General features: G+C 39.2%; 1 protein-coding gene and 1 long non-coding RNA gene across 7 annotated transcripts in view; one reads left to right on the top strand and one right to left on the bottom strand.

Annotated features, from left to right (window-relative positions):
- Nucleotides 1–1,332: 1,332 nt before the first annotated feature.
- LOC122541751 lies at nucleotides 1,333–15,310 on the top strand. Its single transcript, XR_006309667.1, has 3 exons — nucleotides 1,333–1,342; nucleotides 8,401–8,404; nucleotides 15,153–15,310. It is a non-coding gene; the product is annotated as an uncharacterized LOC122541751 (long non-coding RNA).
- The window catches only part of LOC122541750 (serine/threonine-protein phosphatase 2B catalytic subunit beta isoform), a 117,102-nt gene continuing 95,188 nt past the window's right edge, over nucleotides 3,088–25,001 (bottom strand). For 3 of the 6 annotated variants that reach the window (XM_043678655.1, XM_043678656.1, XM_043678661.1), the window contains exons 13-14: nucleotides 19,674–19,781; nucleotides 3,088–4,686 (exon numbers count right to left, since the gene is read on the bottom strand). In XM_043678655.1, the coding sequence (XP_043534590.1) occupies nucleotides 4,508–4,686; nucleotides 19,674–19,781 (287 nt within the window). In that variant the 3' untranslated portion in view covers nucleotides 3,088–4,507. Of the gene's footprint in view, nucleotides 4,687–9,924; nucleotides 9,955–19,673; nucleotides 19,782–21,822; nucleotides 21,907–25,001 lie in introns of those variants that run through there. The other 3 variants (XM_043678657.1, XM_043678659.1, XM_043678660.1) reach the window with 3 other exon arrangements.

Below are 25,001 nucleotides of genomic sequence, written 5' to 3'. Positions count from 1 at the left end.
CATCTGCTATGAGATGGGGATCACATTTGAACAGAATGCCTGAAGGCTGTGATTACAGTGACAGAGTTCTCATGCTCTTCTCCCCTGAGACAAGAGTAGGAATGGAAAGCAATTCCTTAAAGCTGCTGAGAAATGCTCTGCTCAGAGACAACAATCAAAAACGTGCTTTCCAGTCACCTCTGAAAGTAGTGACTTGCTCCTAGGCAGAAATACATTGAGAACTCAAGACTGAGATTTCACCAAACATGTGGAAACTCCTGCAGTCTGCACAACACTCCCCCCACCGAGTCAAAATCCATCCACAGCTGCCTCCTTCATAACCCTTAATGCCTCTCTGACCTCCTCTCCAGCTAAATATGACACTACCTCACCCCTGCCAAATTGGGCAGTGGGTGTACAAATCTGGTTTTGGTAGATTCCATGCATAATTCTACCCCAGATAGTAGTGAGACAATTCAATGTGATATACTATAGCAACAACACATGGCTAGAAGTGTTTTCGAAGATTGAAATGCTGCCTATCAAAGCCTGGAAGCATATGTTCAAAATCAAGCCACAACACATTGAAGCTGCTCAGTATGTCAGATTAGTCATAAACCTGCGAGACTTCCTAGCAATAATCTCAAGAGCTGCAAATTCTATAATTGGTTAGATGGGGAAATTCAAGCTACTACAGACAGAGGGGTCTAAAGGATAGCAATCTACAGGGAATTCCTCCACTGAAAACATCTTTATACTTGCCTTAATATCAAAACCCAGGCAGGTCATACAAACAATTAAATTTAACACTGCCAACTCTATAATTGGACAGTTTTTTGAGGAGAAATGTCTTCATTTGTCGTGTTTCAGAAGTTTCTACCCAGAAGGTTGTTGATGTTTTAAAACATTTTTTAAACTCTCAGGAATCAAAGGATACAGGCAGTTCAAAAACATGATGGTTGCATTCTTGTGCAACCCCACATTATAGAAAAATCGTGCTTTAGAAACAGCGCTTAAAGTGTTGGTGACATAATTGTGTTACAGCCAATATGTTTTAAAAGTTCGTGCTTTCGAAACAGTGCCCCCAATTTGTCAATCACCTTACAGCGAATTCACACTAACCAAACAATCATTATAGCAGAACAACCTGTCTTGGCCACACCGAGTGTCACAGCAGGTTTAACGGGCTGTGCACGCTCTACCCCGTTTGACTAACCACCCTGTCAAGATATAACCTTTTGATTCCCATCTCCAATACGGTCATTAATCATAAATGGTAATGTTCAAAGAAGCTTCCAATTAGGTTTGAAACCTCCATAGTTTTTCCCATAGGTGTTTTCTGACACCAATACCTAGGAGATGTGTTCTCAATTTCTGGAGACTTCAGAAGAGAATCCTTCAGGGTTTGTAATTTCAATTGCAACTTGGAAGGAGTAAGAGATTTATTCTGTGTTGCTGGCATAGATAGGCAATTTAATGCCGAGACTATGTAACCTATATTCCAGAAGCATTTGAGTTGTCTCCAAACAATGAAGATGCTGATAAATAATTCACTTGCCCCTGAATCCACACATCTCAGTCAATGGAAGTTACCACTACAGCCCAAAGGCAGCTGTCATTAGAAATTGCTCTGTGCTCTGGTGACTGTCATGTAAGTCCTGATTCTGTGATAGGGATGACAGTGAATGGGTACAAAGGCAAGGATTATTGTATTGAGAGGAGTGAGGCCGAGAGAGACCTGAAGGCCACAAATATTGGTCAGGCTGGTTATAAAAAAAGAGACACGAGGAATGAAAGAAGAACAGTGAAGACAGAAGCCATGCTGAATTGAAATGCAGGTTAAAAATCACCGAATATCAGAAGTCACCTTTTGGATTTGTTGTACTTCCTATTTTCCTATTTCTCAAAACACAAAACTCCAGTTTTTCTGCCTGACTGCATCTGCAGTTTTTAAAAAATAAATCCAAGCAAGTCATCCATCTCATCATCTACTGACTTTATCTTTTAGTTTCCTCTTCAGGTTCCAAGCATATCCTGCACTGTGAATGTTTGACCAACTCCTGGTTTTCCAAAACAAAACCTCGGCATCAATCCAAAAGAGGGATCTTTAGACAAGGAAAGACTTGCATTTATATTATTTCCCTGACCTCAGGATTCTGCAAAGCATTTTATAAGCTAATAACATCAATTTGATGTTTAATCACTTTTAATATAGCAAATATGTCAGCCACAGCAGGATCACAGCAGCAACGACTTGCTAAATACCAGCTAATCTGGTTTTATGTTTGGCTGTGGGATAAATATTCACAGTCACCAGGGAGAATTTTCCTCCTTCAGTATTAATGCCAACAGATATTTACATGCACCTCACTGGGTGGACACGGACTTCAATTTAATGCTCCATCTTTCAGGTAGCATCTTCAGTATGCATTAGAATGTTAAATGAGACTAAGACTGAAGCATGTAGAACTGGACTCGAACTCTTGAGGTGACTCAGTGGCAAGTGTGTTATCAACCGGACCAAAGTTGACACTTAGCTACTTTTGCAAAGTAAGACCATGAGATTCTCTTGTTAGAATGTTTTGATGGAGATCCAGTGATATTCTCAATGTCGGCCAAAGCTAATATCCACAGCACAGCATGAAGGATACTGAATGAAAGTGGAATGTTCAGAGAAACTATTTCCCTATTTGTTCACAAGTTCTTAACAATCAAGTTAATTCAAGTTAAACTTCTTTAAGTCAATTCAAATGAAAAATAAGATTGTAAGTAGAAAATTTAAAACTTCATTGTAATTAGACAACAAACATCAAATGCAAAGCTGATTAATTTGAGTGGAGCCAGGAAAGGAATAAAAAAGAGAAAATCTGCTTTCTAATCACCACTGGGCAGGAAACATTTCATGCAAGACAATGAATATATCTGTAACACTTAGCATGCAATGAAGGGGCCAGGGTATTTTAAGTAATTGAATTCTAATCAAATCAAGCAAGGAGACTGATTGAATAGTCCATATACTCTGAGGGACTGTGCAGCATCTTGTTTGCTTCTGATGAAGGAATTTTATGATTTCCAACAGGGGCGAAAGAATAAATCCACACTGTCCGGTAAAAGCCGTGGCCCATACACAACATTTATTGTGTACCATCTTAGAAAATATTTAAATATGTCAGAGCAAGTGTACAGCTTCCAGCTGAGACAGACTTATGTACATGTGCTCATGGCAAACAAAGAGGGGAGACAATTACTTTTCTTTCCCATGATGTTTCAAGTTTGGTGGGCGAGAGATTGAGAAATGGATCCGGTTGCAAATGCATTAAAATGCAGCCAAGTACTGTGACAATCAATATTGTTATTAATCAAATAAAACATTAACTTTTTGACACAATGTATTTGAACAGAGCAATATTATAAAAAAAAATTCACATGCAACCTTGATTTGACACTGCCACCACGATCCTGGTTTTAAACTGGACAATAGCTTGCATCGCATAAACAGAAACATGTCAAAACGCCTGAAGCTCTTCCACCCTGGGGGTTGCTGCAATATAAGCCAGTCGAATACTCACAATGCACTAAAAAGGTACCCATTACATTTATGCAACCCTAGGATGCTGTCCTGTACATAATAGGTCTAATATATTAAATATCTGCAAAATGAAAAAACATGCATACACAAATTACACAGCTAAGCTTTACAGACTTGATATGAATCAAATGTCTTTTCACAATGTACAAAATCCAATTTAAAGTACCTTTCAATTAACATTGTGTGTGGGCTAGTAATTCAAAATAAGGTTAAAACTTAAAAAGGGGTCAGAAATGTAAATTTAACAAAAGCTGGGGTCTACGGGCCAGTGTCCTTCTGGGTTAAATAGCTTTGGTTTCTTTTAAAGCAAGAAACATTTCTACAAACTAGAATGCAGCAATTGTAGCACAGGCTTAATAACGTCCGATAGAAGGAATAAAGCTGAGGTCAGCATGTTACCAGGCCCTGCCATCCAATAGATTTATTTTTGGCATTTTCTAAATTTAAAATACATAATTTTGCAGCCTCAGAATTACTTTTTAAGACCATTCTACAATTTAAAAACTTGTCTTTAGTAGACATTATTATGAAACAATGTTCAGCAATAAATAGTGGCTCTTCAGCATTAATTAGGGTTTCTGTTCAAATTTTGATTGGAATCAACTAAAGCTATTCAACAAAGATTGTAAACTTAACAGGTGTTGAAGTCGATGGGCGTGAGATGCTATTCTAGACGTGATTTAGTGAAAACAGTTATGCCTTTCCAAGGGTCCAGAAGTCTTGAGTATATGCTGCATGCACATGAATCTTCATCTACCACAGGCCGTTCTCTCAAAAGCAGGATGGCTTTACCGTAACTGATCATTTAAAAGTCACCAAATTTGTTCAGTCGTTCAAAAAAACATATGGATAGATCGCTTTGGCCAAGAAACTGAAGCCATTTCAGAAGCTGTGATTCAGGGAGATCTCAGGCAATGAGAGAATGATAAGGGGAGACAGTCACTGTATGTTGCTGTTGCCAGTTCCATTGTTCTCGTTAGTATTTGACGCATTCACAGAGTTGATGCCATCTTGCTGGGTAGCATCCTTCCTTGGTGGCATTCGCTCATTAATCCTGTCCAGCCCTTTAGCTTCTTCAAAACTACAGATTTTGTGTTGTGGTGAGAATCCTCGGATTGCTTAATGAAATACAGAATAAATGAATGAGTGGTGGAAATGGGACAAAGTAGATTTCTTATAAGCAAAAAAAATGGTCAGCTCAATATCAGAGGTAATGGCATTTTAAAAATTTAATGTGTATTCAGTGAAACATTTCTGTCCCTCATTCACCAACATAAATCTGTTGACAGACAGTTCTCCATTTTACAGGACAGAAATAGGAGACTGAATACCTGAAGAAAGTACAGAGCACCAAAATCCTTACGAAGCAAACTATCAGAGGACAATCAGAAAAAGCTACAGTTCGTACAAGGGATGAATTTCCCTGTATGTTGGGGTAGTGATCTGCGTCTGTCCTGCTAGGTACAGCGAAACAGTCGGAAAATCAAATAAGAAATTTGACAGACAGCAACAAAGTCCAGCATCTAAACACTGACGTTTGATTCATCTTGTGGCCAGTGTGACCAGGATTCTTCTTTACTGGATCTGGTACAGTTTTTGTCTTTTTTCACAGTTTGAAGAAAATATCAAGCGCATGAATAAGTTCACTTTTAATTAATTTTTTTTTGCTTTTGCAATCAGAATTCAAGCCAATCTTCGGGATCAAATTTCCAAATATATGTCAATAACTGGAAGCCTCCCCACCGTTTTTTGCTGACTGGAACCTATTGCAACATCAGACCCAGATCAGTCTTCACGAAGGAGGGGGGTGGGGGGGGAGGAATGTAAGCTCATCACTTCCAGCAAATAATTTTAATTAAAGACGACTATGTTGGTGAGTTTAAGTTCCAATAACTTTACTCAAAAGATGACTTTTGAGCTAAAAGTACACTTTTAAAGAATTACAATGCAATCATGTGAAATGGCTGGCTCCACTATTGTTTGGCTGCTGTTTAAGGACGTGTCAGAGCTTATAGACTAATACACAAGAATTTGCTCCATAAGAATTTGAAAGATACTTTGCTTTTTGATTAATGTACCAATCTCCATGTCAAATCTAAGTCAATACCACATTTAACGATTATAAAGTCTATTTTAAAGTAGTTTGTCACAGGAAAATAAGCTATCTCGAATACAGTGCTGTTACCTTAGCTGTTAACTTACTTGAAGACAGCTGAAAATATCAACACCAAGCCCTTTAATCAGAGGGCCTGCATGAAATTTGCAGTTTAAAGTCAATCACTATTAATCTTACACAACCAGGCAGATGCGTTGTGAACACTATTATATATAAAGACAAAGGAGCAACCTTATTGTTCACAGACTGTAAGCAAGCTGAAGGCCTATTTCATTGCAGCTCTCAGTAAGGAGACCACAGAAAGCTTATTTGGAAATTCTTGGCTAATTTCTAAGAGCCAAGTTCTGATGGATTAATTTGTTCAAGAATTCACAATTTAAATAACTACATCTTCAAATGAATTCATAAAATGCACAAATTCAACCATAATTTATGAGTATGAACAGAAACTGCCTCATAAGACACAGGAGCAGAAGTAAACCTTCCATCCCATTGAGTCTGCCATTCAATGGCTAATTTGATACTCAACTCCATTTTCCTACATAATCCCCAAATCCTCAATCTACTAACTGATTTAAAAATCAGTCTACCTCAGCCTTGGTAAAAAAAGATGTCACAGATTCTCTAACCAAAGAAATTCTTCCTCATTTCGGTCTTAAATAGGTGACCTGCCAGTCTGAGATTATGCCCTCTGATGCTAGACTCTCACATAAAGGGAAACAACTATCCTGTCAATCCCCTAAAAATCTTATACTTCAGTAATGTCATCGCTCATTCTTCCAAACTCCAGTGACTACAGGCCTAACCTACTCAAATGCTTCTTATAAGACATTTCTTCCATGGTTAGAGTCAACCCACTAAAACTTCTCTGGACCGCCAGAATAAATTTTTCTTTAGATAAGGGGCCCAAAACTGTTCACAGTATTCCAGCTGTGATCGGACTAGTGCTTTGCATAGCTTTAGAAAGGCTTCCACATTTTTATTCCATTCCCTTTGAAATAAAAGTCAACATTCCATATGGTTTCTCGGTTGTGTACTTCTGGAGCCTTCCCTAATTAGCATTCAGCTCCTCTATTCGTCCTGTCAATGTGCATAACCTCATTTTCCTTTTGGCATATTTTCACCATTCACTTAACCTGTCTAAATCCCTTTGCATCCTCACCACTTGCCCTCCCACATATCTTTATGCCATCTGCAAACATGGCGATTGTACAATCACTTTCCTCAACCAAGTCATTACTATATATATTAAAATGAATTGCGGCCCCAACATCAATCTCTACAGCAATACACTATTACAGGTTGCCATCCTAAAATGCCCCCATATCCAAACGTGTACCCTAAAACTCTGTGGGAAGCTAGGGAAGTGAGTGCTGGGTCTCTTACTGAGATATTTGTATCATCGATAGTCACAGGTCCTCCACAGGAAGACTGGAGGTTGGCTAACGCGGTGCCTCTGTTTAAGAAGGGTGGTAAAGACAAGCCAGGGAATTATAGACCACTGAGCCCGACGTTAGTGGTGGGCAAGTCGTTGGAGTGAATCCTGAGGGACAGGATGTTCATGTATTTGGAAAGGCATGGACTGATTAGGGATAGTTAACATAGCTTTATGAGTGGGAAATCATATCTCACAAACTCGATTGAGTTTTTTGAAGTAACAGAGAGGATTGATGAGGGCAGAGCAATGGATGTGATCTATATGGACTTCAGTAAAGCATTTGACAAGGTTCCCTATGGGAGACTGGTTAGCAAGGTTAGATCTCATGGAATACAGGGAGAACTCGCCATTTGGATACAGAATTGGCTCAAAGTTAGAAGACAGAGGGTGGTGGTGGAGGGTTGTTTTCCAGACTGGAGACCTGTGACCAGTGAAGTACCACAAGGATCCGTGCTGGGTCCTCTACTTTTCATCATTTATATAAATGATTTGGATGTGAGCATAAAAAGGTATAGTTAGTAAGTTTGCAGATGACACCAAAATTGGAGGTGTAGTGGACAGCGAAGAAGGTTACTTCAGATTACAATGGGATCATGGGCCAATGGGCTGAGAAGTGGCAGATAGAGTTTAACTTAGATAAATGCGAGGTGCTGTGCTGTGGGAAAGCAAATCTTAGCAGGACTTATACACTTAATGGTAAGGTCCTAAGGAGTGCTGCTGAATAAAGACACCTTGGAGTGCAGGTTCATAGCTCCTTGAAAGTAGAGTCGCAGGTAGATTGGATAGTGAAGGTGGCGTTTGGTATGCTTCGCTTTACTGGTCAGAGTACTGAGTACAGGAGTTGGGAGGTCGCGGTTGTACAGGACATTGGTAAAGCCACTGTTGGAAATGTGTGTACAACATTTTCTGCTCGAAAAGAGGTTGTGAAACTTGAAAAGGTTCAGAAAAGATTTACAAGGATGTTGCCAGGGTTGGAGAATTTGAGCTCTCGGGAGATGTTGAATACATTAGATAAGATTCCCTACAGTGTGGAAACCATCCCTTTGACCCAACCAGTCCACACCGACCCTCACGAAATAGACTGGGGCTGTTTTTCCTGGAGCATTGGAGGCTAAGGGGTGACCTTATAGAGGTTTATAAAATCATGAGGGGCATGGATAGGATAAATAGACAAAGTCTTTTCCCAAGATTAGGAGAGTCCAGTACTAGAGGGTATAGGTTTAGGGTGAGAGGGGAAAGATATAAAAGAGACCTAAGGGGCAATATTTTCACTCAGAGGATGGTATGTGTATGGAATGAGCTGAAGTGGTGGAGGCTGGTACAATTGTAACATTTAAAAGGCATCTGGATGGGTATATGAATAGGAAGGGTTTAGAGGAATATGGGCCAGGTGCTGGCAGGTGGGACTAGATTGGGTTGGGATATCTGGGCGGCATGGGTGGGTTGGACCAAAGGGTCTGTTTCCGTGCTGTATATCACTATGACTCTAATTAGCCAGTTCTCTATCATACTAACAGACTACTCCCAACACCACTGGCTCTTACCTGAGTAAGGTTAAGTAGCCTAACTTGTGATATGTTTTTCACTGTGTTTTGGAAATTTACATAGATTACATCTACTAGTTCTCCTTTCATCCAGTCTTCTCCATCTTCAAAAGACTTCTAATAACTTTGTCAGGCATGAAGCAAGCCACAAGGGCTCTGCTTGACTATACTATGCATTTCTTGATGTTCTGTTACATTCTTTATAATAGGCTCAAATCTTTACCCACTAACACGTGTTAAGCTAACTGGCCTACCTTTTGTTTTCCTCCAGTCTCATTCTCTAAAGAGCCTAACTTCACTTTGTCTTCTCTTCCTTTCTATAAAGAAGCACATTCAATCCCTATTACAGATTTACCCTCTATATTTCGTCCCTCAGCTTTTGGTTTTTAAAAAGTTCCTCAATCTTCTACTTTACCACTAAAGCATACCATATTGTATGTTTTTTTTCATTCAAGGTGTGACTCTTGTCAACTTCTTTATCTCCATTTCTAGAATCCTTCTTCACTCATCGTTGGGAGTCATGAACTATTTTCCTCTTGCCCCTTCTAAAGCTCATTTGAAGGCTACAGATTTATGAATCCATAAATATTACATCATTCAATACATGGTGTGCCTGAGCTCAGCCACTCCCTGGACCAGTTCATGGGCAGGAGGATGATCTGTACTTTTTTGTAAACATCTTAGAACAATCTTGAACCATCTGCTTTTGAAACAAGTAGGAATGAGCATTTCTGAGGCAAAGATCGGAAAGAGACCAATGAGATCATCCAAATTAATTCCAAGGGGAAAAAAATAAGATTGCTGGAATAGGAAATCATCCTTCAGCTCACTTACTATCAAGATGGTGGTGCATTTGTCTTTAAGAATCTAACAGAAACATGCAAATTGTTTTAGCACTCTCATGCAGTAACTTCAAACACTGGAAAGACTGCACTCTTAACATGCAGAACTTAAACTAATGAAACATGCTCCATATAAATTGACAAGGTTGTTAAAGAAATTATTCATCTAGCAACTCACTTCCACAATATCACCTCATACAAGGTAATGCAGACAGTGAGACGACTAAACCTAACTCACCTTTACAAAAGGAAAAACACAATATTCCTCAAAAAATTCTCTATTCACAATAAAAGTGAATGAGAGACCAATTCAATTTCTGTTGTGCAAGTTAAGATCTACCCAAAATCTACATCATTTTCACCCCATATCCCCAGAATTCTGCCATTTATCTCTATTTCTGACACACTGGGCGTACCTTCATCAGTCTCAATTGCCTCAATTGTGGCTGTACAGAAGTGAGCAGTTGCATGCAAAAATGAATGAGAGAGATGAGTAGCGTAGTATTTCATAGAAATAGTAAGGAACAAACAGCAGCATAACATTATTCCCCAGACAGAACCATAATTAACTCCAGATTCAGGGCGGCAGCTTTAGTATGCAAAAGTGTTAATATACAACACAGGAAACAGAAATTTCAGCAGTGTACAATTTATAATTTGTTCAAAGCATAGATGATACTGGTACTGTAATGCAAAACAATATGGATATTAATCAATTCAGTTCTTACTTTGGTTTTGCTTTTTATCTTAGCTCGAGAGAAAAAGAACAGATCACAGCTCATGCATAATTTTATATTGTAATGGACATGTAACAAAGCTTGTTGGTATGGAGAATGATTAATATCTGAAAATCAGTTTATGTATAAAACAGAGCTGAAAATGTGTTGCTGGAAAAGCGCAGCAGGTCAGGCAGCATCCAAGGAGCAGGAGAATCGAAGTTTCAGGCATAAGCCCTTCTTCAGGGCGGCACGGTGGCACAGTGGTTAGCACTGCTGCCTCACAGCGCCTGAGACCTGGGTTCAATTCCTGCCTCAGGCGACTGACTGTGTGGAGTTTGCACGTTCTCCCCGTGTCTGCGTGGGTTTCCTCCGGGTGCTCCGGTTTCCTCCCACAGTCCAAAGATGTGCAGGGTCAGGTGAATTGGCCATACTAAATTGCCCATAGTGTTAGGTAAGGGGTAAATGTAGGGGTATGGGTGGGTTTCGCTTCGGCGGGTCGGTGTGGACTTGTTGGGCCGAAGGGCCTGTTTCCACACTGTAATATAATCTAATCTAATGCCTGAAACCTCGATTCTCCAGTTTCTTGGAAGCTGCCTGACCTGCTGCGCTTTTCCAGCAACACATTTTCAGCTCTGATCTCCAGCATCTGCAGTCCTCACTTTCTTCTCTTATGTATAAAACACTCATGCCAACACCTGAGTAACTCAGAATGAAGCAAACTTTACACACCCAGAAATCTGCACCAAGATTGGAAAAACCTTTACATGTGACAGCTGCAACATGAATACAGAATTGGCTGACTGATAGGAAAGAGAGAGTAATGTTTGGTGGATATTTTTCAGGCTGAGGAAGGTTTGTACTGGAGTTTCCCAGAGTTGTTAACAAGACTCTTGCTTTTCCTGATATATATTAGTGATTTGGATCTTGGTCTGCAGAGCACAATTTCAGAGTTTACAGATGATATGAAACTCAAAAGTATTATAAACTGTGGGTAAAGCAGAGTAGAACTTTGAAGTGCAGAAGTGAAAGATGATGCCTTTTGGCTGGAAGAACAAGGACAAACAACATTAAATAGGGGATGCAATTCTAAAGAGGTTGGAGGAGCAGAGGAACTTGGGTGCATATGTGGACAGATCACTGAAGATGGCAGGACACGGTGAAGACAGTAGTTAAAAAAAGTGTTCTCATTAATAGGGGCAAAGAGAGAGAGAGAGAGAGAGAGATAGGAAGACACCATTCTCCATTTTCAAAGGATCAAGAATAAAATGGCTCAGATTTAAAATGATTTGTGACAAAAAACAAACGTAACGTGAAAAAATCTTTCTTACACAAGTGTACTGCCTGGAGGTGTGGTTGGAAGCAGCTTCAACTGGGGCATTCAAGAGCACATTGGACATTATTTAAAAAGAAACAATGTGCAAGGGTACGGGGAAAAGTCTGGAGAATGGCACTGAGTTATTACCCTCAACTGGACAGCCTATGTAGATATCGGATGGCAGGTAGCAAGTAAAATCAGAATCACAGAAGTGTTAAGTATGAAAATTGGTTGAGAAGAAAACTAGGCCAGATCTTTGAGAGAGATTGATTTGGGCATTGGTTGCACTGATTCTGAGCTATAAAAATCTGCAAGTTGAAAGGTCTAAGAAGAAGAATGAACACAGGAATTTATAGACAAGCCAAATAATTTTGTCTCAAGCATTTGTCAATTCCATCTATCTGATTTTTGATACATTTTTATCCCTCAAACATTTTTGGATTATTTCTACCTTTGTTAATGTGAAGTATATCACTAAATTCCATTTCAGACATCCTTTTAGATAAAGTTCCCTCTACTAAATCAAACTGCCTCAGATGTAAACCCAGAGGGGCTGGCAAGAACGCAAAGATTTCCAGGATTAATGATTTTGTTGTTCAATTTCGATCTTGCCCTGTCCCAACTTCAAAACTGGGGTAGTGGAACAACGATGTTATACTCAGAACTGGGATTCAATAATCCAAAAGATAAAGAGGACTGCTGAAAAATAATCAATTCAACTGTTTCACAGTGGGAATGTCAACACTGCATTCACTGCAGGTAAGAAAGCCCAAGAGTAATGTGATTACTTCAGCTGTAAACAAATATTCTACTAATCCAACAGATGCAACAATTTAGTCAGCTCATACCCAATCTGGGATAGCCCCTTTCAATTTCTATGTAAAAGTCCCAAACTTATCTTGTGTATTATTTCTATCCCAATCCTTAGAAAAAATATTCAACTTTTATATCTCTATCTAAATTTTCACCCTCGCCATAAAGACTCTGGTAGCTTTTCAGTTCCTCACTCAATTGGCCATCCTCCACATTCTGCAAGTTATTCACCCTTGGAGGCATCACACTTGATCATGTCCTCAGGTTGTAGCTTGATGTTTAACCTAGGCAGTGTCCATAAATCAGGAAAAGGATTCTAATTATCCAATGCAAGAAGCATCTGCAGCTTTCAAAGAAGTCTTGATTCAAGTTTTTTATCCACTTGTACTATTCTTATAAAATATACAAACATCTGTTTCAGTGAGGAAAACCTGCATGATTAAACACATCACAATGCAGCCACAAAACAGTGTCAAGTTAGAATGGATATGGACTGAAATGGCAAAGTAAGTCAAATTTTGCTTTCACCAAGCCAGTAAACTCCCTCTAACATTATTCAGGTTCCACTATCAGGGTCTCTTGCCTTTTAAATGCAAATACACACCATGTGCCTGTAACCCAGGGCATTGCCTCATCTACCTCAGCAATATTATCTCTCGATTCTAACTCAATTTGCCACTCCAGAAAAGAAATTATTTGCACTTTATCCAGCACCATTTGTGAAATCAGGCAATCCCAGGACACTTTACAGCCAATCAGGTAAGGAGTGAAAAGACACCACTGTTATAATACAGGAAAACATGGCAACTAATTACTATAAAGCAAGGCCCCTCAAAAGGTAATGACACACATACCCAGACAATTTTTTTTTTGTGATATTTACTGAGGGATAGATACTGCCCAACACACCAGGAGACCTTCCCTTCTTTTTTTCAGATCGGATCACGGGTCCTTTTACAACTCGCCACGTGGCAGACAGTATTGTTTTGTGTCTCATAGTCAGTATATGTTTGAAGGTAATGCTCATGATATTATCACTGTACCATAGCAGTATTATTCACACAGCAGGTACAAATACCGTGTTGGAGGTAAAGCCCTGAACCATGGTGGCAGATCAGAGTTTTGGCCTATATTTTGTGCGCAAAACTGCTGAGATCCTCTAATTGAGAGAGGAGAGTTCCACTATGAAACCACAGTATTTCCTCAATTAGATTGAACTATTTATTTGATATGATTTCATTCAGAGTGCTGTGCTTAGTTTTAGTCCCTCAGCCCAAGAGGAACAGAGATGGCGACATGATTTGGGGGATAATTTATACCTCTTTAGGAAGCTTTAAGATGTAGCGGCTAGGACAACATATGGAAACAGAGAGTCATCACTCTGGATTATTAATTGGATTGAGGCTACCTAGGTGTTGTCTGATTATTCAAGGTCAAAGTGGATTTTAACCCTCAAATTGGCGTACTGGGAAGACTGATGAACTGCAAATGATATACCTTTATTCACAAAAAGGGTGTGAAAATAAACCCAACAATTACAGTCCTCTTAATTTAATCTTTGTGTTGGGGAAACTTTGAGAAACAATTATTCAGGACAAAATGAATAGTCACTTGGCCAGCATGGACTTAAGAGGAAACTGCATTTGACTAACTAGCTTGCGTTGTTTTGATGAAAGGCCAGAGATTGACGAGAGTAATGCTGTTTGTGTGGTACGCATAGATTTCCAAAAGGGACTCGTTTAGACTCGCATAAGAAATTGGCTGAATAACAGGTCAGCAGATTAATTGCTGTTTTCCAGAGAGGGGGATGCTCAGGTTAATAGAATTCCTTGGGCATCGATACTTGGAAACAAGTTGAGAGAATGTAAATCATGCAGGATGCCAGGATTTAGCATTAGAGTATAGAATGCAAGAGCTTGTAAATTATGTTTAACTTCAACTCTGGTTTGGCCGCAAGTGGAGTTAATACACCACGTTCTAGGCACTACATCTTAGCAAGGATGCAAAAGGTATTGCAGAAGCATTTCACAAAAATGGTTTCAGGGATGAGGAATCATTCACAGAGCCAACAACTCAATAAAGCAAATTCTCTTCACTCCTCTCTTAAGAGCCAATGGTTTTGAATTAATGGCCTTTGGATACTGAGTGACTCAGATGGAGGCTAATTTATCTCTGCCTACTCACTCCAAAATGTTCATCTTACTTAACATCACCTCACAGCTGAAGTCACTCATTCTTCCTAACATCCTGGAAAGCATCCTTTGAAGTATGCTCAGAATCAGCCTCAATACTTTAGCTGAGGCCAAACCAGTGTAATTTGTTCCTCAATTTATGGATTTGTGGGATTCATATGCTTCTTAAACCATTTTTTCAAATTGTCCTGGACTTTCGGGACAAGGGATTGAGGGTTGAGGGAGATGGTATTATCACTAAACTAGCAATCCATGGTACCAGGCTCCGGGAATATGGGTTTGAATCCTAGCACTGCAAATAGTGAAACTGGATTTCAATCAGTAAATCTGGAATTAAAAACGAATCTAGTGGTGACCACAAAGTCATTGTCAATTGGTGTAAAATGCCCCCTGTCCCTCTAATTCCTTTAGGAAAGGAAAATCTGTCTTCATATGGTCTGGCCTATACACAACTTCAGATCTACAGCAATGTGGCTGACTCTTGAATGCCTTCGAAGAGAAAGTGAGGACTGCAGATGCTGGAGTAGCTGAAAATGTGTTGCTGGAAAAGCGCAGCAGGTCAGGCAGCATCCAAGGGACAGGAGAATCGACGTTTCGGGCATAAGCAATCTAGTTAATCCAGTAAGTTATGTATGATTGTGACATTCACAATGGCCCAGAAATCATCAAATACACATACAGCTGGGTAGATGATGTCCTAGGAATGCTCAACATAGATTCTGGATCTTTTGAAATAAACAGTGTACTATATATAATAAATGACAATCTTAGCAGAATCAGCATGCAGAAGAATCTAGGAATTTAGGTCTACAGTTCCCTGAAAGTAGCATCAAGATGATACGGTGGTCAAGCTGGCATATGGCAAGCTTGCCTTCATCGCCACGGCATAGAGTACAAAAATTGGCAAGTCATGTTGCAAGTCATGCTTATGCCCGAAACGTCGATTCTCCTGTTCCCTGGATGCTGCCTGACTTGCTACGCTTCTCCAGCAACACATTTTCAGCTCTGATCTCCAGCATCTGCAGACCTCACTTTCTCCTCAAGTCATGTTGCAGCTGTACAACAATTAAGTTAGGCCACATTTGAATACTGTGAACAGTGCTGGTTGCCACACTACCAGAAGAATGTGGAGGGTTTGGAGAAGATACTGAAAGTTCACCAGGATGTTGCAAGGTTGGGAGGGTATTAGCTAATGAGGGATTGGACAAACTTTGTTTGTTTTCACTTGAACACCAAAGGACGAGTGGCCACCCGATGGAAGTTAACAAAATCATGAGAGGCACGGATAGAATGGACAGTGGAAATCATTTTCTTTGGAGTAGAAATATTACTAGGGTTTATGGGGATAAGTGAAAGGGGGTCAAGCTTAAAGATGTGACATGCAAGGGTTTTTTTTATATAAACACAGAGGGTGGTGGAATGAGCTGCTAGAGGTAGTAGAGGAGACAGACAATAGCAACATTTAAAAGGCATCTTCACAGATACATGAATAGTTAGGGACTAGGGATTATGGATAGCATAGAGGCAAAAGACACAGTCTTGGTTGGCCAATGGGCCTATTCTTGCACTGTACTGTTCTTTGTCCTTGTTCGTTGAAGTTTCAGCTTCAAGAGCAAGGAAGCACCCTGCTGAATAATCAGCTGAGATTGCAGTAGGGCATAATCAGTACTTCTCTAAGCTAAGCACAACTTAGAAGAAGAACTGAGGTTGGCAAGAGCATAGAATGAATTTTAGGTACGGAACTTTGAATTTTTTCCCCCAGTTGTGGGACACTAGAGGGGCCAGCATCAATTACTTGTCCCTAGTTACCCGCCTTCCTGAACTGCTGCAGTTTGCACTGTAAGTAGATCCACAATGTCATTAGGGAGGGAACTCTAAGATTTTTGTCCATCAACACTGAAGGTATGGTGATAAATTTCCACATCAAGTAGTGAACTGCTTGCAGGGAAATTTGCTGGTATCAGTGTTCCCATGTACCTGATGCCCTTGTCCTTGGTCATGGGTTTGGAAGGTGCTGTTAATGAATTTTTGGTGAATTTCTGCAGTGCACGTTGCAGATGATACACACTACTGCTACTGAACTTTAGTAGTAAAGAGTGGTTGGTTATGGATGTGCATCAATCAATAAGGCTGCATTTGTCCTGGATGGTGTCAAGCTTGAAGGTTGTTGGAGTTGCAGAGATCCAGACAAGTGAATAGCATTCCCTCACACTCCTGACGCAGAGGTTTGTAATCACATCTGACAGGTTGATTAGGAAATATCTACAATCATTCCATTACAACATATTAGATTTACATGTTAGTCCTCGACAAGGGCACCTCCTCAACACAAATATAAAGATAGAAGAGTACAGTCTCTTAAAATTAAAACTCTGTTTACGACATGCAAAAGAGTTCATTGTAAATCAGGGTCTGTGACATTGCAGCAACTGTTTTATAGATGAAATTGCTGGCACTAAAGCTATTGGGACCAACATGATTTTACATAAAAAAAGCTTTTGATTCAAAGGAGGTGGCTTTAAGTTTCCACGTAATTGAAAAGCAAGTTCATTTAGTTTTGCCAACAGAGAATTATTCCATGTTAAGGAGCTTTTGCGATTGGTTAATGTCACATTGCGAACTAAGTTTTAATTAAAATAGATTTATCAGCTATTAAAGCTGATAGTTTATCAAATAAATTGCAAAAGCTGCACGATGGGAAACAAAGGGAAAGATTAGTAACATACTTTATAGATATCGACTGGTTTTCTTTAAAAGACAGCTGAATGCTCAGTTAAAGGCAGAGAGGCCTTACTGATCATCCAGCTATGCATTTTCAATATTTCTTGTATTTGTCCAATTACCATATGGGCACATTTAGTTCTGGGGAGCTAATGTTGCCGGAGCAAATGTTTTTGTCCATCACTTCTAAAACTCTCCATTTTTGATATACGAATGCTGCAGCCTATTTCACTAACTACTCCAGTAAGCAACATCCCACATACTGGGGAACATGGGCTTTGCTTGTACCAGACACTACAGTACAGGAAGAGTCATACTGGCACTGTTCCACAAGGGGAGAAAACATCTTCAATGTCCACGTTATCAATTTCATTTAGTACTTGATATACCTCAATCAGATTCCCTCCCCTCCCAAATTCTTCCGAACTCTAGCAAATACAAGCCCAAACTATTCAATCACTCCTCGTACAACAGCCCTTTCATCCTTGGAATCAACCTGGTGAATCTCTATTAAACTACTTCTAGTGCCACCACATCCTTCCCCAAATAGAGATCACACTATTCCAGGTGCGATCTCACCAACACCTTATATAATAACAACACTTCTTTACTTTTATAATCCAGACCCTTTGCAATGAATACCAGGATTCCACTTGCCTTTAAGTTGTAATTGCATACCCACTTTGTGATTCATGCACAAAAATACCTAGATCCCTATGCACTGACGCACTTTGAATTGGCTTCTCATTTAAAATAATAATAACTTGCCCTTACAGTTTTCCAGCCAAAATGGACAACCTTGCATTTATTTTAAACTGTTTCAATCTCATGGGTTTTGTGCTTTTTTTTTGCCCCCAAGATTTCAAATAGCTTTCAAGGACAAAGTATTACAAAAGCAAATTTTATTTCCACTGATCAGCGAGTAGAACATAACACTGGCAGTAAAGCAGAGGGGAATATTTGGGGCAAGAGAAACTAGATATGGAGACTCAGCATGGCACCTTGAAACAGAGTTAAGGAGCCGACTTCATATCAAAACTGGATACCAAGTTGAAATGTTAATTCTATATTTCTGTCCGCAGTGATTACAGATATTCTTCATTTCTCCAGATGCTACATAATATTCTGGAAACAACCATCATTAGGACACCTGGATGCAATTCAAATCAGTTTGTTCCTTTCCAGCCAACTCCCAATCCCTGACTTCTCTTTGCTCGGGTACAGTTCTGTGGGTGATATACCTCACCCAGGTTATTTCAACGCATGAACGAATGCAGACAAACCTTGACATAATAGGATTATTAAATCGAAGAGGGAGTGATCACAGGCAAGTCCATTCCCCCTCACCTCTGGAGTTGACAATCTGGACTACTGAGCAGAATGACAGGCACTAGATCAACTGCATAAAAATCTGCATTAAATTCATGAAGAATCAGAAGTTGAACATGGGTATTTCCATGTGTACTGCTAAGCCAAGTCTAAAACTTTTGATCTCTTTCATAGAATTTTTGAAGAAAATCTAAATTTAGAAGGCAAACCCAGGGTGTTCCTTACAAGTATAGCACATTCACCTAATTTTTTATTTGTTAATTTAGTGAATAAAATAAACAACTCCCACTGTACCAGTTGCATGTTTTTGCTCTGCTTTTAGGTTGCTGGGTAAGGATCAGAAAAGTAGGTGTTTTAGAGTTAGGGTTATACAGAATAAAGTTGAAACTTTATTGCTGGAACAGCACAGCAGGTCAGGCAGCATCCAGGGAACAGGAGATTTGACGTTTCGGGCACAGGCCCTTCTTCAGGAATCTCCTGTTCCCTGGATGCTGCCTGACCTGCTGTGCTGTTCCAGCAATAAAGTTTCAACTTTGATCTCCAGCATCTGCAGACCTCACTTTCTCCTTATACAGAATAAAAACAGGCCTTTCGGCCCAACTCATCCATGCTGACCAGGTTTCCAAAATTTAACTAATTCCATTTTCCTACTTTTGGCTCATATCCCTCTAAACATTTCCTATCCCTGTACCTGTCCAAATGCCTTTTAAATGTTTTAACTGTACTGCTTCTACCATTTCCTCTGGCAGCTTGTTCCATACAAGCTGTGTGAAAAGGTTGCCTCTCAGGTCCCTTTTAAATCTCTCCCCTTAGCCTTTTGCTCTCTAGTTTTGGACTCCCCTAACCGGAGGAAAAGGTCTTGCCTATTCACCTTATCTATGCCTGTCATGATTTTATAAATCTCTATAAGGTCACCCCTCCAAAAAAAAAAAAGAGTCCCAGCCTATTCCTCAAACCTTTAAGTCTTGGTAACATCTTTGTAGATCTTTATTGCATCTTTTCCAGTTCAATAACATCCTTCTTACAGCAGGGCAACTAGAAATGTACACAGTATTCCAAATGTTTGGCACCCTTACCTTCATTGATCAGTGCACTGAGTAAACGAGTTGGGATGTCATGTTGCGTCTGTAAAGGACTTTGGTGAGATGACTTTTTGAGTACTGTGTACAGTTCTGGCTGCCCTTCTATAAGGAAGAAGATTATTAAATTGGAAAAGGTGCAGCAAAGAAAACTTATTTTCTCTATGGCAGGGGAGTTCAAAACTAGTGGACATAGGTTTAAGGTGAGAGGGGAAAAGATTTAAAAGGGACTTGAGGACAACTTTTTCCTCACAAAGGGTGGTGCATATATGGAATGAGCTGCCAGAGGAAGTAGTAGATGCAGATACAATTACAACACTTAAAAGACATTTGCAGCTGAATTTCTGAATGACTGAAGGGAGTACATACTTTAAGTCTCGTGAGGAGTTCATTTAATGGCCAAAGCAACTCTGCAATATTAGAGGGGTCCAACTGCTTCATTGTGCAGTGAAAAATTCAGTCAGCAACAGGAAGAGGGCTCAGGAAACATGTGAAATGTCCTTACTGGATTAAAAAGGTAGATGCCCACCAAGAAGCTGTCCTGTACAAACAGCCTCAGTGCTCAGCCTGCTTGTTATCAGCACACAAGGTAAGCTGCAATCTCCAAAATACATCAGATGATCCGAGTGCTGCGAGAAGCAGCATAAATTAGGTTGCCAATGATAGTACCACTTAAGATACCCTGGGCTATTTTGCAATTCTGAGCACAGAAGACTATTGTAAACCATCCAGTTTAGTATTTTGCCTTTGTGCGCTCTGTGGTTTAAAATCAGCTTTCCATGATGCGAATGAACTACTCTCAATCCAAACGTTAATAAGTATTATAAGGAAAGCACAGGTTTATTTCAAACCCACTACACTGATATAGAAAAGCACGTTTTCATTAAACCTGAAGTGATACATTTTAGTTTATCTAATCGAAAGAGCATCACAAATAATGGTTTTACAACTGTGTTTTCCAACAAGGTAAATGTTCAGACAAATGTTGAAGACAGCTGGGGAGAGAACGTGCAGGTAATTAGATACTTTAAAGGTACTGAGACTCTGGACTCAGTGCAGTCCTCTAAATCACTGGTGAAAGGAGTCTAAAATTTAACCCACAATCTCACCTTTCATATCCAACTTCTCGCACTGTCGGCGCTGAGTACGCAGCAAAACGGAAAAATATGCATCTTTGAATGGCGACAATGAAAGTACAGCATGGGAAATCTTTTTCAGATTTTGAAAATGAGAAGGAGATGGGAAGACCCAAGGATTCAGTGAGGCCTTCTTCGGGGAAGGCAGCTGTCGGTCAAAGTGCATTGTCAACGATCCAAAGTGATGGGGGTGGGGGGGGAAATAGTGCATGGAATACAGAGTAGACAGATACCAAAGGTTTGGCTACAATACACATATACAGATTAGGGAACAGCCAAGGAGAAGCTATAGATGGATTCGAAAGCAAGCATTGGAATCTTTAATTCTACTGGGGCGTGAGGCAACTATGGAGTCTTCAAAGAAACAATGGCGATAATAGGCTTAAATGTAGATGAGGTCAAGCTCTTGGGTTAAACTGCAGTTTGTAGAGAGTGCAGATCAACATGGAGTAATCATGGGGGACTAATCACAAAATACTGTTCAAAATACTAACCACTCTTATCAAGATGATGCTGCATTGCCCAATATCTGCTTAAATAAATCAAAGCACAATGCAACAGATTTAGGTCTGATTCCTGACTGTACAAATTTGGAATTAAAAAAATGTATAACTAGCTTTTTGCATGCTTCTACATGGTATGTTTATAATCCTGAATGCATAAATTAAAAATTTCAAACTTTAAATAAAACAAATGTATTAAATCTGATAATACAGATTTGCATCATGTGGTGTGAAATTTGGTTAACCCTTCATTACAGTTTAGTTAATCCTTGCATAATTCCAAGCAGCAAGGCCCTCCATTCATTTCTGGGAAATAGCTCAAGCATGTTGCACAGCAAACATTAGACACAAGTCTCTGCCTGAAATCTTTAAGCAGCTTTGAGGAACAGTTTCAATATTTGGGTCTTTATCAAGGTTGTATATGCAATATAGGTTAAAATTTTATTTTCCAATAAAGGATAAGGGCATTACTGGCAAGGCTACCAATAAATGCTCAACCCTACATACCCTCAAATTTCTTACTAGTCCACTTCAGATGTCAGTCAACAACTTTGATGTCAGACTGGAGTCACATAATAATGTGTTTCTTTCCTGAAACAAGAGTTCCCAGGTATGAATTAGTTGTGCATTTATTCACAATCTGACTGCTTCATTACCGTTTTTACTATTCTATTTTATAACATTCCTATGAAGCACTTTCAGAAGTTCTATTACAAAAAATGTGACACATTCTTGTTATTAAAGAGAGATTTGCCAATTACCACATTCTCGTCATAAGTATGCACGTGTGATCTTCACATCTCTGTTCCTGCACCCTTGATAACTCTTCTTTTAAAAATCTATTATGGATTAAGCTTTGATGTTGCTTCCTGCCACAGCTCCTGAAAATATATATATGTGCCTTGGCAACTGGTAAGCATGTCAAGTTAATCATGTGGAGAAGTGCCTGGGCTCCACGTGCTCATCAAGGTTGTGAACATACAGAGAGAGGTTCAAAGACAGATACATGAGCTGTCAGTCAGGTTACTCTTTCCAAAGAAAGCTAAGGCCATGGATTTCCAGCAAAGGCGGAGAGAAGATTAGAGTAAGGTTAAAGATCATTTCATTTGCCAAAGTAAAGAACCCATGTGAGCAAGTATAATATTTTCATTATTTTACAAGATGACAATTTGTACCAAACATAACAATTTTTAACTCGATGGATGTAAAATAAAGTAGCTCCAAAATGTCCTCATCCAACCAAGTGGTTTCCTTCTCCATCCTCAAAAAGATTGCAACTCTTGCAGATGACATGGAGAATGAAATTGATCTCTGCTAAAAGTGCAGAATGAGTCTGGTGCATAATGGTAGTCAGTTTTATATCTTGTTCAATTTTCTTGATCATTAACGTCAATTGAAAAGAAAACTGGGCTTAGTGAATACCATGATGTGGAGGTGCTGTTGTTGGATGGATGGACAAAGTTAAAAATCTCAACACCAGGTTATAGTCCAACAGGTTTATTTGGAAGCTAAGTCACCTGAAGGAGCAGTGCTGTGAAAGCTAGTACTTCCAGATAAACCTGTTGGACTATAACCTGGTGTTGAGATTTTTTAACTTGGAAAATACCTGATTGTTTACATTATTAATGAAGGCCAACTTTGAATTTAAAACATCTCATTTAAAATATCGAGGGGCATAATGTTAGGTCTGTGTAACCAGGAGGTGCAAATAGATAATGTACAGTTTTTAACAATTCTTTCATGGGACATCAACACTTTATTATTTCATGACATACAGTAGCCAAACCCTAATTACCCTTGAACAGTGTGTTATTCAGCCATTTCAGTGGACAGTTAAGAGTCAACCACATTGCTAAGAGCCTGGACTCACTGTAGGCCAGTCCTGGCAAGAACAGCAATTTCCTTCCCTAAAGGACATGAATGACCCATATAGGTTTTTGAGGAAAGAAACTGATAGCATTACAGGTACTCTTCTGGAGGTTAATGTACAATTCTAGATTTCATTAATTGAATTTAAATTTGACAGCTGCCAAGGTGAGATCTGAACTAGTGTTCCCAGAGCATTAACTAGGCCACTGGATTACAATTTTCTTCGCACTACTCAACCATTTCCCTCTCAGCCTAGATCAATTCCATGTGCAATATTTGTTGCCTGAAGAAACTGATGTTCTGAAGCATATAACCTAACTTACCACCAAGGAACTCAGGTTCTAAATGGAACACTGACAAAATGTCTTTAGAAGTACAATACAAATGTCAGAGATATGAAACAAAATCAAAGTGCTGGAAAACTTGGCAAGTTGGGCAGTACAAGTGCAGATAGAAACAAAACTAACATTTGGTTATGACCTTTTCAGAGCCAAAGATTACTATTGGATGTGAAACATTAATCTGTTGCTCTCTGCACAGATGCTGCTAGACCTTTCTCAGCACTTCATTTTTCTTGCTAAATTTCCTTCCTTTCCAAACACTAAATAAACTAATTTGACTCTCAAATCAAAGTTGGCCAATTATGTAAGAGAACAGAAAAGATTTGATCTGCATAGTTGAATGATCATCACACTACAAAAAAATCAATGAAACAACTACTGAGTCTAGAAACGTGTATTTTCAAAGATGTACCAGTGTGATCACTCAGGCTTCAGTACTATAATGGTGGCACATGAAAGTTTCCATTACATGTACAAATTATATATCATTTAAATGTTTCAATTAGAATTTACCGAATCCAAAATTTTTAAGAACCTATTTTTCTGTGAAAAAACAGCAGTGTGAACAATCAGTTATGCAGCATTGGGATGAAATATTAGTGCCTCATGTCCAGAAGTGACTTTATATAGATGCCACAAAATCCTGAGATCTTACAACAATCTCTCACTGTCAACAGTCTGCTAGGAAACTGACCAAACGAGAATACAATTAATCTTACCTCAGTTGTTGATAAACTTTAAAAGCCCATAATATGGGATGAGGGTAGTAATCACTTTGAAAGGCAAGGGTTAGGCATGAAAACACAGCAAATGATTTTGAAAGACAGACTGTGCTTGATGAAATTAATTAGTTGATAAAATTAAGTTATAGAGATAACACATTGATTTTTATGGATACGTATTTTCCAAAGACATTTAATAACTTGTAACAAAAAAGTCTTAAGTGACTATAGCCAGTTAGGCTACAAAATTGGAAAGCGAATACAAGTCAAAATTTGGGATAATTAGATTTTTTTTCAGATTGCTGAGATGTGGCTATCAGGCAACTGGGATTTCCATTATTCATTTACAGTATTGACTTGGACCTGGGGTGTAGAAGAAATACTGTAAAGGTTTGTTCAGTATACTAACTTAGGCATCAATACAAACTATTGCGAAGACCACAAATAGGTGGCAATGAACAGAAATATGACAGATGCAACTCAGTGCAATGAAACAACTGATACATTTTTGAAAATAGTGAAAGATAAACATGCTAAGCCAGCAAGATCCTAAGCAGATTGCAGAACTGATAGATGTAACAGAGCAGACAGATTTTTAAAAGGTGGAAGACTGTAGGTAGCAAAGGCCATGGACTGGCAAATTCATTTCATTAAATTAAACCCACTGCCCATGTATTTAAAAGCAAGAGAACAATATGACAGGGACAACTTAACAGAAGGATATCAGAATCAAAGGGTTCAGAAAGAATGATAC

Source organism: Chiloscyllium plagiosum, chromosome 38 (genome assembly GCF_004010195.1).
Source record: "Chiloscyllium plagiosum isolate BGI_BamShark_2017 chromosome 38, ASM401019v2, whole genome shotgun sequence".
Taxonomy (NCBI): domain Eukaryota; kingdom Metazoa; phylum Chordata; class Chondrichthyes; order Orectolobiformes; family Hemiscylliidae; genus Chiloscyllium; species Chiloscyllium plagiosum.
This window is presented reverse-complemented; position numbering and strand designations above follow the sequence as displayed.